This window comes from Lineus longissimus, unplaced genomic scaffold (assembly GCF_910592395.1).
Source record: "Lineus longissimus unplaced genomic scaffold, tnLinLong1.2, whole genome shotgun sequence".
Taxonomy (NCBI): Eukaryota; Metazoa; Nemertea; class Pilidiophora; order Heteronemertea; family Lineidae; genus Lineus; species Lineus longissimus.
Genome location: NW_027020281.1, coordinates 49,869 through 67,018, shown reverse-complemented (window position 1 = coordinate 67,018; position 17,150 = coordinate 49,869). Strand labels below are relative to the sequence as shown.

The following is a 17,150-nucleotide window of genomic DNA, read 5'->3' as shown; positions in this document are numbered from 1 at the left end:
GTGTGGGGAACATTCCACAGATGTTACATCGGTCAAGATTCAAGGAGACTTGCATTAATTCTTTATTAAACCGTGGCGACATACTAGTATCCTGCTTGGGCAAAAGAGAAAAAAATGGTCTAGGGCTTTAAACGCATATTCTAGAATGGGCCAGCAAAAGGAACTGCAGCAAAAATCCACTAACGCTTCTTTATAACAATCTACTAGGCCCATTTTAAGTCGCTACTCTTTCTCTCCCCAGAAGATTTGAAAAAAAAAATTGGAACACCGGATACACGTTTTCCCGGCATTTCAGCACCAAATTGCATTAGAGATAGGAGACCTTTTGGATGTGTCGTCTCGCAATGCTTTCTGGCAAAAAAGGGGCATCTTCTGGCCAGATATTGGGGGGGGGGGGGGGGGCACCCCCCCTCCCTGCTCCGCCGACCCTAATTTGTTGATCGATGCAACGATGTATCCATGTTTCAGACGTATTCGACAGTAGTGTAATAAACGTCATACATATCAATGTATGCACGGCTAGGTAAGGAATTCGTCCCATGAGTTCACCAGTCAGAATAGAATTTGTTGGAGACCTTGAAGAACACATATTTCCTCGCATACGCTGTCCCTTAGAATAAATGGTAGTAAATTGGGTGGCCTGACCCACAAATTTGTTGAAATGAACTGACCAAGATATGACTACGTCATTCGAATTAAGCATCTAACATTCTAAAGATAAAACTACACGTTATAGTACTACTGCGTTGTGTGGCCAGAACCCGGGTTCGGGGCCACGCCTAAAACCGTCGAGGACCTACATTGTTTCCCTACTCTGGACCCTATTTTACACCACCGCCTATTTACAAAAATGAACGAGGCCTATGCGAGTTCTGGTAGGAAAAAGCATATCGGTTTGTATGGAAGTTGTGCATGAGTCATCACTGGGCTACTGACCTGATTTCGAGCTCAAGTTGGAATGAGGTCATTGCTCTCATGGACTGGCCCAGTTATATGACCGGGAATTTGAAGACAATTGGTAATCTGGGTCAGGGTAGTTGTGATGCTCTCTAGTGGTAAAAAAGGGCACCAAAAACTTCTTATAGGAGTGGGGACATTGGGACAAATTGTGGGGACATTCCGAATTTGCATGCATTGGACCTTAGGGAAGCGTTTTGGTGACAATGTTTTGTGGGGTCTTTCCTTTAGCCCCACAACCGGTGGGACGTCCCCATTATGAAGTGGAGAATCCAGCAATGTCTCCACGACTAGGTGCTTATGAATATAATAATAATAATAATAATAATAATAATAATTGAGTTCTTATATAGCGCATTTCCAGGTTCCCTGCTCAATGCGCTTTTGGGACTACATTATTATCATCCCGGTCTCCACAGAAATCAATCTGGGGTTTCAATGAGCAGCTACTGAGCGCTCGATTGAACTCGACCAGTAGGAAGTTTCTAAGTGGCGACTCAGCCGGGAATCATACCCACGACCTTCCGGTTATGAGACCGGCTCTCTGCCATTGCGCCACCAAGTTTCAACTCAATAGCTCTAACAGTTACGAAACGTGCCCTGCTAACGGACGACGGACGACGACGACGACGACGACGGACGACAGACGCCACGGTATGGGATAAGCTCACCTCTGCTAAGAGGTGAGCTAAAAACATGTGCCTGTCACAAGGAATCACAAACAAAATAAAATGCAAAAGAAATTGATCAAAATGACAATCAAGATATTACCACTGCCATACTACAGCAAACGGGAAAACGAAGTACATTATATGAGTCTTTTTGAAAAATGGCCTTCCCTAAAATGTTTTTTTTTGACAAGAGGTATATACAGTGTGGATACAGTGTTACCTTTCATGCCTTCAAGGCTCAATCAGATGTAGCACAAGCTCTATTCTGAAATGAAATCATCAGGGGAAAAAATGTGTGTGGTGTGTTTTGACTTGACATGACGGAAGAACTGACCATGACGGATACAGTTTACAGTCTCAAACCAGCGATGAAAACAGACTGATAACATTATTGTAACAATGCAGCTGTATGGATTGGGAGGGTTGTGGTTCTGTGACTTAGGGTAGGAGCAAGGAAATCTTCAAATTTAAAGCACTCCAGATCCTTATATAATATTGTAGTTAACCCTTTAGATCCTGGACGGCCGCCGTGTTTCGTCAACATTTCCCTGAACGGCCGCACCCGCCCGGTCAGGTCAAGTAGTTCAGAGCGTTCGCAATTCCATCTGCGAATAGAGAGTGGAACTAATACCCCGGATCCAGGTTCTAGAAGACCAGTGGCATTGAATGCACGGTAGATTTTCATATGTTGCCGTACAAAATGATGGAAAATTTTGCAAAGAGGTTGGAGGCGAGGTCGTCAGACAAAAATCTTCCAGGGAAATACGGACATTTCGATAAAAAATCCCCAGGATCTAAAGGGTTAAATATAAATAACAATTGGAAATCCTCCAAAAATGCAGCGAGTTCATCAGAATCAAGGATATCAAGACACTAAAAAAAACATATAGTCACTAAATAATGAGAGCAAGATTTAGACAAGGCTTTGAAAAACAATGCACTAACAGTTCATCATGGAGGTCACATTGAGAGAGTATATGAATTTTTTCTACATTTTTAAATGGAAAAAGCACAATAACAGAGCGATTCACCCTTCTATTCAAAAGAGATCACCATATTACATATAATATCCCTCAAGTATCTCTATGAGGAACCGGTGCGGAATCTAACTGCGACATGGCCCTGATTCACAACTCAGTCTCGACGACGTCATCGAAAGTGAGGCTAACATTAATTTTCATTCATTTTGGAAAATATAACCCAACTTCTCCGACCAATACATTAGAACCTCCTTGTAGAATATCTAGCATGAATATCTAGTTTAAATATCTAGCATGGAGAATCGTAGTGAATAAACAGATTCTAAAACATCTCATATACTTGATTTGATTGACAACCTTTACGATATTCACCCCTACAACAGAAGCGCTGACCCACAGCCAGCTTGAAATAATGACTGACGTCGTGCATCGTCATCTGATCTTAGACACGACATTCACAATGCACAGCATCACCATTCACTCTGTTCTAGAGGTAAATATAATGAAGTTTATCATTCAAATTTATAGTGAGCTTTCGCAATCCTTTTTCAAGAACGAATTCACCGAGGAAGACAAGTTTTTGTGTATGACGTCATCAAGAGGGCAGGTTTTTCAGTTCTCGAAAGCCGATACCAAGAATCAGGCCAACGAACCCGGTGGCTCCATCGCGAATAAATGAGGGTTAATTTTTGGAACATTTTAGTGGTAAATGACCTCTTTTTTTCACATTCGATTGACCAGATAAAGTATACGGTATTAGGAAAAGTCGAGACACCATGATAACAGTCAGTCTGGTGAATTGGTTCTCGGAACGGTAGAGCAAAACGTCACTATATCAAGTATGTTCCTGACAGAATGTTAATTTCAAATGTTTTAGGATCTGTTAATTCACTACTATTTTCCATGCTAGATATCGAAACTTTCAAATTCAACAAGGATGTTCTAATGTATTTGTCAGGTAAGTCAGGTTATATTTTCCAAAATAAAAGAAAATTTACATTGGCCTTGCTTTCAACGACGGACCGAGTTGTGTGTTCGGCCCACTTCGGCGATTAGTTTTGCCACTTACTCATTATTCAATAAAGAAATAGAAATACTCAAAGAAACACTGCTACTAATATATACAGACATGGCACAATGATGAAAAACCATCAAACACTTTGTTACTGTAAATGTAAAGAATCAAGTTGTGAAGCAAACAGAAAAAAAGATTGCCAGGCACCAGGATCATGGTTTCTCGGCAGATATTGTGGAATGTCATTACAAAGGAATACCAAAATGGAAAGAGGCTGACAACAAAATATAATAAATAAATGGTAGATTATTGAATTACATACGATATTGGGCGACCCCCGAAAAGAAGACTGGAACGCACTTTACCTTTGTTATTACTTCTGGCCATGGGCACCAGGCACATAAATGTAAAAGTGGGAAAATCCCAATGTTGGAGAGAAAAAAGTATTTTTAGCTACTGATATCTGATAGAACTGCTTGACCATTGCTATGTGTTAGACTAAGAGGTACTCGTCAGGTAACTGATAAATTGTTAACAGTAATTTTAAACAGCAACAGCAAAAAAATAAAGGCCTCGACATACAATGTAACACTCCCTCCATCTACTGAGAATTGGGGCATTATTTGGCCCCTAAACCGGAAAAAATTTGGACAAGATACATGTACAAGTTCTTGAGCCATCACGCCTTTTGGTATTCCATAAGCCATGAATACATGTAGAATGTAAATGTTTAGTAATACCAATGTACCACACACCTGTCTCCTCTTACATGTCTTACCTCTTTCAATCATCATGTCACTTTAACATGCAAATTAATGGCTCATTATTCATCATTACGTAAGAACTGCCAGCGTGTTTGCTAGTTGACAGACTCAATGGGAAAAATCCATCCATATAATTCCATATTGGATTAGTCAACCTGATTTATTGATCTTTTACCAATTCAATGAAACACCAAACCATTTAGTGTGCTCACGTTGCCAAGCATCATCATTCTTCGTAACTTACACCATTATTGTTTGCATGTCACAGCTGTATCAAACTTTCTACGTTCTGCACTCTGTCCATTGCAATAAAAAGAGAAAGTAGAGATCGCAAAAGGAAGAAGAAGACAAGAGAAAGTGACAAATGATTGCCCTAGTATTAAATGGTCACAACATTTGCTCAGAGAACAGTGGGTAAAAGATTTGCATCATTGTCATTTGAGAGGAACAACAGGTGCCGCATAATGTATATCAACTGTGCACGTTCATCCCTCTTCAGCATGTCATATGCTTTTGTATAGAAGATGGTTGCTACATGAGTCGGATTTTCCTCGGGAGGTTTGCCTTGCATTTTCTTCAAGTCATCGAGGTCCATCTCCAAGCATGTTAGTCGGACCTGAAAAATACAACTATCATTAGTGAAGACACAGTCCCGAAAACTACACGTAAGCTTCTGGGCCACTGTCGATTTTCAGCCTTTTCGTATTGGCCACTGTCAAATGGAATAAGCCAGCGACTTTTACGTTTGAGGTGCCTTCACTTGAGAGACCAGATTCCCTATCGAAACACAGAACACCTGACACAGGACGTTTTTTAAAAAGAGTTATTTTCCTGTGGCAGCCTAAAAAACAATGAATGGTCCAGGGACCATGTGCTCACCTCAGTTCATGTTAGTGCATATCATTTGCATGTCTCTAGGAAATTGGTTGACATTTAAAATTCAACGAAACTTTGTTACTCCCTAACCTGCTGATTAGATTTAGGTTAGGAAGTAACAAGGTTTCGTTGAATTTTCAAGATGGCAGCCTAGCAGCCATATTCGTCATCAGATTACATTAAAAATTTGGGATAACATAAACTAAAGTGTTGCAATCCAATCATCAGTTTCAGAGTAATAGGACTTTGAATGATTTTCAAGATGGCCACCTGGCAGCCATATTAAATGTAGGTGAAAGATTTGACTAAAAATTCAGGAGAATGTAAAGGGTACCTATATACATAGTCATAAACACGAGAAATTGGCTTGAAATCCAATCATCAGTTTTAGAGTAATATGACTTAGTTCAATTTCAAGATGGCCGCCTGGCATCCATATTTGAAGTCCAAGGATGCCAAATTTTAGAGGTAGATCAGAGGGTAACTAGATACACGCCACACAACTTCAGAAGCTTATTTTATAGCTCAAAAAGAAACAAAACAAACCACCTTACTGTAAAATTATTAGTTTTAAATGAAGTTCCGCCTCTGTGACCTTGAAAACTAGGTCAAATTGAAAACCCGGAGGGATGTACCTTTGCTTAAGTACTACCACATTTTTTTCTAAATTTTCTGACCAGTATTAAGGGAGATATTGCATAATTTCACTTTTAACGTTTGGCCCCCTGGTGGCCAAACCATGCATCGAACCGGACCGAAACTTGGTCTCCAAAGTGCCACTACATACATTGTAAGGCATGTAAGGGTACATGTGTACCAAGTTTCAACACAATAGCTCCAACAGTTACAGAACATTGCCCTGCTAACGGACGCCGACGACGGGCAACGACGGACACTATAGGACATGTAGGATAAGCTCACCTCTGCTGAGAGGTGAGCTAAAACCTTTTAAATTAATTGTGACACTTCTATTGTACATTGCTCTCACTGAATGAATTAATGGTCTTTTTGAGGGGAAATGATTGAAAATGGATGGTGGGCGTGGCCCATCAATGTGGGACTCTATTTGGGCTGTACCCTGTCACCACACAAACTCCATTTAATCTACAAAAAAAGTATTATCTTTTTATCTTTATAGGATAAAGGCATACAATGTAGGCAGGAGCTTTCGCCTATGAATAAATAATTTTCAACAATGGCAGAGGTTATTTCCACTTGTGCCGTTTACGGAATCAGTGAAAATCGGGTTGCGTGCACGACTGTCCGTGTACTGAATGACGAAACTGACTTAGTGTCTATGACAATTTTTAGATAAAAAGAGATGCATGTCGGCAAGGATGTAAATCCTTGTCAGCAGCGGGGTTAGATTTTTTTGTGAAAGTGTCCACAGTATATTTTACATCTCACTCAACGAATGATTACCATCAAAGTCAGCTTTTTTATTACATGTACAACTTACAAGAGAGACCATTTCTTGGGCACACTCTGGAGACTGACCATGCATAGGCTGTGACACTCCATGTACCAACATAGAGCCTGTGAGTTACAGTACACTACAAAATGTAGCTTCTCAGTGAAGAAATTGTGCAAGATCTCGACATCAAGGGGTCACAATAACATGAATAAGGGTTATTTCAAGTTCTGATCACTCAATTCTCCCAACAGCATATTATGGGATGGTAAAGTTGAAATGTCTACCAATTTGCATGCAGAGGCCAGATGGGAGAATTGTAAAATGTAGCATTATGAGAAGGAACCAAGGAACCGTTGCCAGGAAATAGACAACAGAGGGCTCTTTTTAAATTAATAGTAGGCCTACCTAAGATGAAACGGCCAGGGGCCATTGTGCTCACCGTATAGATATTTGGTGCTTTGTAATTCATCCAGATTAAGAAACATTGTACATGTATAGTATATAGATCAAACCAAAGTCGGTATGACATGTGATGTATCGTTGCTTGGAGTAAGTACCATAAGAATATCATCAAAAACAAGTCAATAATAAACGAGATATTGCACTTTTTACCTATTTTAGTTTTGGCCTCCTGGTGGCCGAGTTGAGTACCAGATCAGATCGAAATTCGGTGTCCGAGGTTACATGACGTAGGGAGTCATGTGTATCAAATTTCAAGTTCAAAGCTTTAGTGGTTAAGAAACGTGCCATAGTTACAATCAAACGACAAATTTACGCCATTTGACCTCTGTGACCTTGAAAAGCAGGTCAGATCAAAAACTCATATGATATGTGATGTATCCTTGCTAGGAGAACCTACCATAAAAATGTTATTGAAAACGAATCACTAAAAATAAGCAAGATATTGCACTTCTTACTTTTTCCATTATGGCCCCCTGGTGGCCAAATAAAGAATCATATCGAGCCAAAATTTGGCATCAGAGGTTATCTGATGTAGGGGGTTATATGCACCAAGTTTCAAGTTCATAGCTTTACTGGTTAAGAAACGTGCCATAGTTTACACTCTAACGGCCAATTTACGCCATATGACCTCTGTGACCTTGAAAAGTAGGTCAAATTGAAAACCCGTAAGATATGTGATGTATTCTTCCTAAGGGTACCTACCATAAAAATTTTATCGAAAACAAGTCACTTATAAGCAAGAATCACACTTTTTAGATTTCCACTTTTGGCCCCCTGGTGGCAAAGTTGAGAATCAGATCAAACTGAAATTCAGCACCAGAGGCTATGTGATATAGGGGGTTATATGTACCAAGTTTCAAGTTCATAGCTTTAGTGGTTAAGAAACGTGCCATAGTTTACACTCTAACGGCCAATTTACGCCATATGACCTCTGTGACCTTGAAAAGTAGGTCAAATTGAAAACCCGTAAGATATGTGATGTATTCTTCCTAAGGGTACCTACCATAAAAATTTTATCGAAAACAAGTCACTTATAAGCGAGATATCACACTTTTTAGATTTCCACTTTTGGCCCCCTGGTGGCAAAGTTGAGAATCAGATCAAACTGAAATTCAGCACCAGAGGTTATGTGATATAGGGGGTTATATGTACCAAGTTTCAAGTTCATAGCTTTAGTGGTTAAGAAACATGCCATAGTTTACACTCTAACGGCCAATTTACGCCATATGACCTCTGTGACCTTGAAAAATAGGTCAAATTAAAAACCCGTATGATATAAGATGTATATTTGCTATGAGTACCTACAACAAAAGTTTCATCGAAAACAAGTCACTAATAAGCGAGATATCACACTTTTTAGATATCCACATTTGGCCCCCTGGTGGCCAAGTAGAGAATCAGATCGGACAGAAATTTAGTGTCACGGGTCATCTGACCTAGGGGGTCATGTGTACAAAGTTTTAAGTTCATAGACCTAGCGGTTAAGAAACGTGCCACTGTTTTTGAACTAGGATACGACGGACGGACAACGACGACGACGACGACGACGACGACGGACGACGACGGACGACGGACACTGCGGTATTGTATAGACTCCCCTACGGTGAGCCAAAAAGTTGCAGAGAGAAAAAGAAGAAAAGACGACAGAGTGGAACTCGAACTCGGGTCGCTGGCGTGATGGACAATCAAAGGTGTACCATAAGGCATGTAAGGTCACGGCACCACTCTGAATGGAGGGACAAAGCAAGTTCAACAAGTCAACACACTGAAGTATGTAATTGCCCAAAGAATCTCTACAGAATTTCGCCAATTATCCCATTTCGAAAACATAGTAGTTGATCTAAAAGACGGTGAATGCAGCATGGTACTTTATGCCCATGTTTTTTACCCTAAGACTAAGTGAAAGAAAACTCGCCGAGGATAGTCCAAGCAAAGTACTCAATTGGTTTCATCGGCTGAAAATTGTCATGGACGCAGCTCAATTTTCGCTGTTCGGTACAAGTCAGTCGTGGAAATAACCACTCCCTTCAACAATACAATGTGCAAAAAATACCAATGTCTTCATGAATGGTCCTATTACTCAAAAGGATTCTCTCCAGGACGTTAACCGGGGACAGAAAAAGAGAAGGAGGTACCTAACCTTGTCGACGGTTACCACTTGGTTGGTGGAAATCATCAACACAACCCAGCAGCTTGCAATCTATTTTGTTTCTCCAACTGCTACAATTTTGTTCAAGGGATGTTTTTAAAAAGTCAACAAACCATGTCCTTTATAAAGCAAGGCAAGTTCAATGAAAAGTCCAGGGACCCTGTGCTCACTTTGTAGGTAACGCTTATGCAAGTAATTTGCAGTGGATATACAACCATGTTAGTCCACAAGTCACGTGTAAATTGATTGTAATGGAGTGTCACGATATTAGGTTGCAATCTGATCACGAGTTTCAAAGTACACGTAGGACTTTGCTTGTTTTTTAAGATGGCCCCCTGGCGGCCAAATTGGTTATCCCATTTGACAGACGATGGATGCCACGCCAAAGGATAAGCTCAACTCTTCTGAGAGGTGAGCTAAAAACAGTTGAAAAGTTTTAAAATAGCAATTTTCAACAGTTGAAAAGTTAATCAATAAATCAATCATTTTACCGGCGTCATAACCCCTATTGGGGTTTTGTCGGAGGTATGGAGTCCACTATAGGCTACTGTCCACCTATTTGGGATCTAAACTTGCCCTGGCATAGACACTCAGGTACAAGGGACCACGGCTTTTTAGAGTCTCATCCGACAGACTCTCTTACTTTTTGTCCTTTAGACCTTGACGGCTTGAGACCTTGAAGAGCCAGGAATTTTAGTTCCTTGAAAGCTAAATAGCAATTTTCATCAGAGATGCAGTGAACAAAACAAATGCATGAAGAATACATACCAGTGTGGCTTCAACAGTCAATCCCAGAATCATGGGCTTGTTATCAACCTTAATCAGACATGAACGTTCAATGTCGGCTAGAAGTTCTATACCGAGCTGTCCACGCAGTTTACTGCCAAATTCAACATCATCGTCCATGTCATCATCACCTTCATCATGAAAATCATCACCAGCATCGACATGCAAGTCACCTATGTCAGTAGTGGCTACCTCATCTCCTCCGTCCATTTTTCGTATCTTAACACACTGATCAAACTCTCGTTTGGGTACCTTTTTTCTCTTCTTAGATTTTTGGGCTGTTTTCTTCACCTGCCAAGTGCCAAAGGCAAAGGAACATAGTTTTTTAAAAACACAATTACCGTATTGTGAAAGAGTGATTCTTTCGTCATGTTAAGTCATGAATAACAGAAAATTCTTCAAACAATGACGTTTTGAAACGATAGATAGTATCTACCTCCAAACTGATACTTTATACTAGTTTCACTGCAAGAAGTGTATCAGAAGCATCCAAAATAAAGTGGACTCTGCCTCCCTCCACCCCGCACCCCACCCCACCCCACCCAACCCATATCTTACTTACCTCTGCAACAGTAACTACTACTGTCGGTTTGTGAAACACTTCATCTTCATAATCGTAGCGGAGGTCATTTATGGAAAGCACATTCATTCCACCCATCTTAAAACTCCTTTTCTCTCCAATCACTCTGAAAGAAAACATGATCACATTGCACATGATCTGAAGTACATGGTAAATAAATTCAACAGCAACCAGCACATTTTTTAAACAATCTGACTATGGAGTGTGCTGATAATACAAAAGACATTTTGAGTAGTTTCAAATTAAAAATGAAACGGCCAGGGGCCATTGTGCTCACCGTAAGTATATTTAGTAGACAATTAATTCATGGTATTTAAAGAAAGTGCTACAGCATGTAGCCAAATGGAACCAAAAACCGCATGTGCAAGTATGGTGGGTTAGGTGGTCCCATGTTCATCAGACTGCAGTGACTGCCTTTTGAAAAAGCCAGGTGCATGGTTTTCAGTGCACCATAAAATCCTAGGTGCACTGTTTTTTTTACCACCAACCAACTTTTCTTCTGGTATCCATCGACAACGTTAGTCTGGTGGACACGAGGTTGGCCTTAAACTTGCTTGAAATCGAAAATTTGGACAACACACGTGTACTACAGCGCAAACGGCAGCATTCCGACATATAGAATGAAATGGCCAGGGCCATTGTGCTCACCTCATGTGGAGGAAAGATGGATAAAGACTAAAAGAGCATGGTATTTTGACATGTAGTGTTAGGTTTGATGTAGGTCCGAGCAATTATAATTTCCCCAAAATGGCCAATTTACATAACATTCGACCTCTGTGACCTTGAAAAGTAGGTCAAATCAAAGAAGACCCGGGTGACACATTGAATGGTTGTTAGAATTAGATGTACCTATGATATAAAATTGGTGCCAATCGGGCAAGTCATTACTAGGAATAATGGCATTTTGAAGAATTTAGGATTTGGCCCCCTCCCTGGAGGCCAAACGGCAAATCAGATCGCACCAAACTTCGGTACCTGAGATCACCTGACCAAGGGGTACATGTGTACTTAATTTTTGATCAATAGTCATTGCAGTTAAGAAACGTGCCATAGTTACGGCCTTACAGCGAACTTACGCCATTTGACCTTTGTGACCTTGACAAGAAGGTCAAATTAAAAACCTGTGTGACATATACTGTATGGTGGTTAGATGTACCCATGATATCAAATTGGTGGCAATCGGGCAAGAAGTTAAGGAAAATCACATTTTTAAGGTTTTTGGATTTTGCCCCCTGGTGGTCAAGTGGTGAATCATATTGGACCAAACTTCGGTCCCTGAGATCACCTGACTAAGGGGTAAATGTGTACCAAATTTGGTATCAATAGTCATTGCAGTTTAGAAACGTGCCATCGTTACATCCTAACGGCCAATATACACCATTTGACCTCTGTGACCTTGAAAAGGAGGTCAAATCAAAAACCCGGAGGATATATGATGCACCTTTGCTAGAAGTACCTACCATATTTTTTTCAAAATTTCCCGACTACTATTAAGGGAGATATTGCATATGTTCACTTTTAACGTTTGGCCCCCTGGTGGCCAAACCATGAAACCATGTAACGAATCGGACCGAAACTTGGTCTCCAAGGTGTCATTACATAAGGGTACATGTGCACCAGGTTTTAACTCAATAGCTCTAACAGTTACGAAACGTGCCCTGCTAACGGACGACGGACGACGACGGACGACGACGACGACGACGACGACGACGGACGACGGACGCCACAGTATGGGATAAGCTCACCTCTGCTAAGAGGTGAGCTAAACATGTGGTCTGATTCTATTTTTACTTGTCACTAAGTGATAACGCGTCCAACCTCGTATGCAGGGTAATGTGGCTTTCTCATTGGTCGAACGTTAACTTTGTTCACAGCCTTATAAGGCACTTGAGCGCAACGCAGTATTTCTCTGAAGGAGAAAAGCTTGATGGGATATATCCGGTACGCGCGAGACTACCGCAAAGATATTTCCAGAACTGCGAGATTTACGTCGGAGTACCGGTATAGTATGTCTTCTCTTGAGTATATAATTTCGGCGGGAATATTGCATCTCGGCTCGTGCACCTGCGGCAGTCGCGTCCGGTTTCTATAATTTCTGTCTATCATGGCCTAGTCTTTAGCACAAAAATAGTTCGATAATTGAAATGTCTGACTTACTGACCCCTGTGTAATTAGCATCACTTTCCACTGCGTCGCAATCATTTTTTAGGCGCGCAATTTTTTAATGCATTTTAAAGGGCAGGCGCGCGACGTTTCATTCACCTAAAAAAAATTGAGGCGCGCGATGGTGCGCGGGCGCGATCGCGCGCCTCAAAAGGCAGTCACTGAGACTGGTGGCAATTGGGCAAGTAAAGCAATAATCACAACTCTTTAACCTTTCAGATTTGCCCCCCCCCCAAGGTGGCCAAGTTGAGAATCAGATTGGACTGGAATGTGTTATCTGACATTTTGTCTGAGGTTATATCTGACCTATTCCGCCATGTATACCCAGTTTCAGGTTCATAACTTCAGTCGTTAAGAAACGTGCCGAAGTTACATGTATGTACACTCCAACAGACAATTTTTGCCGTTTGACCTCTGTGACCTTGAAAAGTAGGTCAAATAAATGAAATGGCCAGGGCCATTGTGCTCACCTCATGTGGAGGAAAGATGGATAAAGAGCATGGTCTTGTGTCATGTAGTGTTAGGTTTGATGTAGGTCCAAGCAATTACAATTTCCCCAAAATGGCCAATTTACAGTACATTCGACCTCTGTGACCTTGAAAAGTAGGTCAAATCAAAGAAGACCCGGGTGACACATTGAATGGATGTTAGAATTAGATGTACCGTATTTTCCGGCGTATGACCCGTGGCTTTTTGCCCTCAAACAGGCCCAAAAAGTGGGGGTGCGGGTAATACAAAGGTGCGGGTCTTGCATGGATTCTGAAGGGATAAGCCCCAACCCCAAAGAAAAAAAAGGGGACCAAACTGGTTACTTGATAAGGATTTATGTCCATCGTTTTCGCATTGTTTTCAACCAATATTTCCGCCATGATCGCATAGTTAGTGATGTCTCCGCTAGGGAAAATAGTTACGGCCATGCTGGAATTGATCCACTTTGGTTAACAATTAAAAAAAACATGGCGGTTCTAGGATGTCAACATCACTGAATGGCTTACTATTTTTGGAGAATGCGGGTCTTGGAGCAGTGCGGGTCATAATCAGGTGCGGGTCTTGCGTGGCTTTAGGTAATGGTCAAAGGGGGTGCGGGTCATAGGGCAGTGCGGGGGATAATCCGGAAAATACGGTACCTATGATATAAAATTGGTGCCAATCGGGCAAGTCATTACTAGGAATAATGGCATTTTAAAGAATTTAGGATTTGGCCCCCTCCCTGGAGGCCAAACGGCAAATCAGATCGCACCAAACTTCGGTACCTGAGATCACCTGACCAAGGGGTACATGTGTACTTAATTTATGATCAATAGTCATTGCAGTTAAGAAACATGCCATAGTTACGGCCTGACGGCGAATTTACGCCATTTGACCTCTGTGACCTTGACAAGAAGGTCAAATTAAAAACCTGTGTGACATATACTGTATGGTGGTTAGATGTACCCATGATATCAAATTGGTGGCAATCGGGCAAGAAGTTAAGGAATAATCACATTTTTAAGGTTTTTGGATTTTGCCCCCTGGTGGTCAAGTGGTGAATCATATTGGACCAAACTTTGGTCCCTGAGATCACCTGACTAAGGGGTAAATGTGTACCAAATTTGGTATCAATAGTCATTGCAGTTTAGAAACGTGCCACCGTTACATCCTAACAGCTAATTTACACCATTTGACCTCTGTGACCTTGAAAAGGAGGTCAAATCAAAAACCCGGAGGATATATGATGCACCTTTGCTAGAAGTACCTACCATATTTTTTTCAAAATTTCCCGACTACTATTAAGGGAGATATTGCATATTTTCACTTTTAACGTTTGGCCCCCTGGTGGCCAAACCATGAAACGAATCGGACCGAAACTTGGTCTCCCAGGTGTCATTACATAGGGGTACATGTGTACCAAGTTTCAACTCAATAGCTCTAACAGTTACGAAACGTGCCCTGCTAACGGACGACGGACGACGACGACGACGACGACGACGACGACGGACGACGGACGCCACGGTATGGGATAAGCTCACCTCTGCTAAGAGGTGAGCTAAAAACCTGTATGAAAAAATATGATGTATCCTTGCTATGAGTACCTACCGCAAAAGTTTTATCGAAAACAAGTCATTGATAAGCGAGATAACACACTTTTTAGGTATCCACATTTGGCCCCCTGGTGACCAAGTTGAGAATTAGATCGGACAGAAATTCGGCACCAGAGATTATCTGATTGAGGGGGTTATATGTACCAAGTTTCAAGTTCATAGATGTGACGGATTGAGAAACGTGCCATACTTACAGTACACTGAAATGGCGATTTATGCCATTTGACCTCTGTGACCTTGAATTGAAAAGTAGGTCAAATTAAAAACCCGTAAGATATATGATGCACATATATCCTTGCTATGAGTACCTACCACAAAAGTTTAATCGAAAACCAGTCATCAATAAGCGAGATATCACACTTTTTAGATATCCACATTTGGCCCCCTGGTGGTGGGCAAGTTGAGAATCAGATTGGACCGAAATTCAGTGTCAGGGTTCACATGACCTAGGGGGTCATGTGTACAAAGTTTCAAGTTATAGCCCGAGCGGTTTAGAAACGTGCCACAGGAGACGACGACGACGACGACGGACGACGACGACGGACACTGCGGTATAGACTCCCCTACAGTGAGCCAAAAAGGTGAGAACTACATACATGCAGAACTTTTTTAAAAAATGTAGGAGAGCTAGCCTTGCAAACTTGACTGTTCCCAGTATTCGATTATCCTTTTAGATAGATACAATAATGTTTTTTTAAAAACTCTGGTATGAAACTTCTCTCTCAGCAGAATCACCACCAAGTGGCAAACAATAGAAACTTCATGCAATGCTTTTCTACGTTGCTCCAATGTACTGCAACTATGCATCTGCCAGGTCTGATTCACAGCATTATCAGCAAACCTCTTTCTCACAAAGTATTGATGTACCACATGTACAGAGTAAACCCATGCCCTGTGACATGTTTGAAGATGCATGAAGGAAAAGAAAAAGGTGAACACTTACTTAAATTGTACTAGAAACATTCCAGCAAAAACTTGGAACAGGTCCACAAATGTACCTTCATTTATTTGCGAGTTGACAGCTTTTTTCAGGACAGACTTGAGGGTTTTAAGGAAGGTCTTTAGTCGTTCATACGTTGGAATCCTGAAAAAAAGAAATACATGTAAACGCCACAGCTGGACAGACATGACATAGGGTAAAAAGCAGATTACATGGCGTGAACTGACCCCATTCCTATTTCGAATCGGTAGATGTCGTCCTTGGTAAGACTAAAGTTTACCCAGGACCAACCTGGGTCAGAAGACTAAAAGTTACCCAGGGTTCCTGGGTAAACTTTACTTTTAGACCACACAGTTTGAATTGCGTGCACTTTTCCAACCTGCGTTCGAGGTTCATGAAACTCATTCCTGGCTCGCCGCTCCACTTTCGGGTCCAGTTTTGCCCCTCACAGAGTTTTTTCCATCCACGATCTCCACTATTATAGTTTCCTTTTTTATTTCCCTACCTTTAGATGTGAAATGACCATCTCGAAATGATGGGACCGAGTTCAAATAACGCTAGACCCTGTGCAGTAACACAAGTCACGTACCATTTTCAGGAACCTCGACCGCTGGTTGGAAAAGTGCGCAAATTCATGGAATTTCAAACTGCGTGGTAGTCTTTACCCAGGTTGGTCCTGGGTAAACTTGCCGATTTGGCCCAATTTTCATGATGATTTTTGTCTATCAGTCAAATGAATACTCACCACGCTATCTTCAGAGAATTAACAGCTGCAGTTCTCTTTCTCTGAAGAACACTTTCTGCTTCAGTGATCTGAAATCTGATTCATCAGCCTCTGGCTGATCAAAAAGGCTTCACTCACTGCGTTCAGCCTGGCAAGCATTCTGGCTAAGTTCGATCAGTTTCAGGAGCTCGAAAGAGTCAACGTCGAAATCCAGTGCCAATCGGTAACCATCTTGCAGTAGTTCGATATGTGTGGAATGGTTAGGGAGACCATCGTTGAGTTTTTTATCCCAAAGGTTTTCGCTGGGCTGACGAAGTGTAGAAGGAATATAAGGCTTGATAATCTCGAAAATATCCTCTGGTTTTTTCCGGCTGTACTGTATACCGAATTTATTGAGATCTTGCTCGGTCCAGTTGCTACCGTTCGCTAATTCCTTCCTTAGAGGTGACGCCCGGACTGCTGGAGATTGTATTGAACTCGCCTCAGAGCCTTGGGAACCCCATGAAGACGGCGAATTTCCCCCATCTTCAGCAAGTTCCACCACCATTCCATCTATAGACGCCATGTTGGTTTTGTTCAGCGATGTGA

General features: G+C 41.4%; 1 protein-coding gene across 2 annotated transcripts; it reads right to left on the bottom strand.

Annotated features, from left to right (window-relative positions):
- Nucleotides 1–463: 463 nt before the first annotated feature.
- On the bottom strand, nt 464–17,126 carry LOC135503560 (uncharacterized). Of its 2 annotated transcripts, XM_064797164.1 has the most exons (6): nt 16,584–17,126; nt 15,842–15,982; nt 15,098–15,134; nt 10,637–10,760; nt 10,057–10,365; nt 464–5,003 (listed from the first exon to the last, which is right to left on the bottom strand). In XM_064797164.1, the coding sequence occupies exons 4-6, from the start codon at nt 10,730–10,732 to the stop codon at nt 4,788–4,790; spliced, it is 621 nt and encodes a 206-aa protein (XP_064653234.1). In that variant the 5' UTR covers nt 10,733–10,760; nt 15,098–15,134; nt 15,842–15,982; nt 16,584–17,126; the 3' UTR covers nt 464–4,787. The 2 variants fall into 2 exon arrangements, with proteins under 2 accessions (XP_064653234.1, XP_064653233.1); XM_064797163.1 differs by lacking the exon at nt 15,098–15,134.
- Between the last annotated feature and the right edge of the window lie 24 nt (nt 17,127–17,150).

Bases quoted from the DNA above. Each gene is read 5' to 3' on its own strand.
- LOC135503560 (XM_064797163.1), bottom strand. From the start codon at position 15,861: ATGTTTCTAGTACAATTTAA. The intron at 10,761-15,841 runs GTAAGTGTTCAC...GTTTTCTTTCAG, and splicing joins ATGTTTCTAGTACAATTTAA to AGTGATTGGAGAGAAAAGGA. The intron at 5,004-10,056 runs GTATGTATTCTT...TGTATTTTTCAG, and splicing joins TGACTGTTGAAGCCACACTG to GTCCGACTAACATGCTTGGA.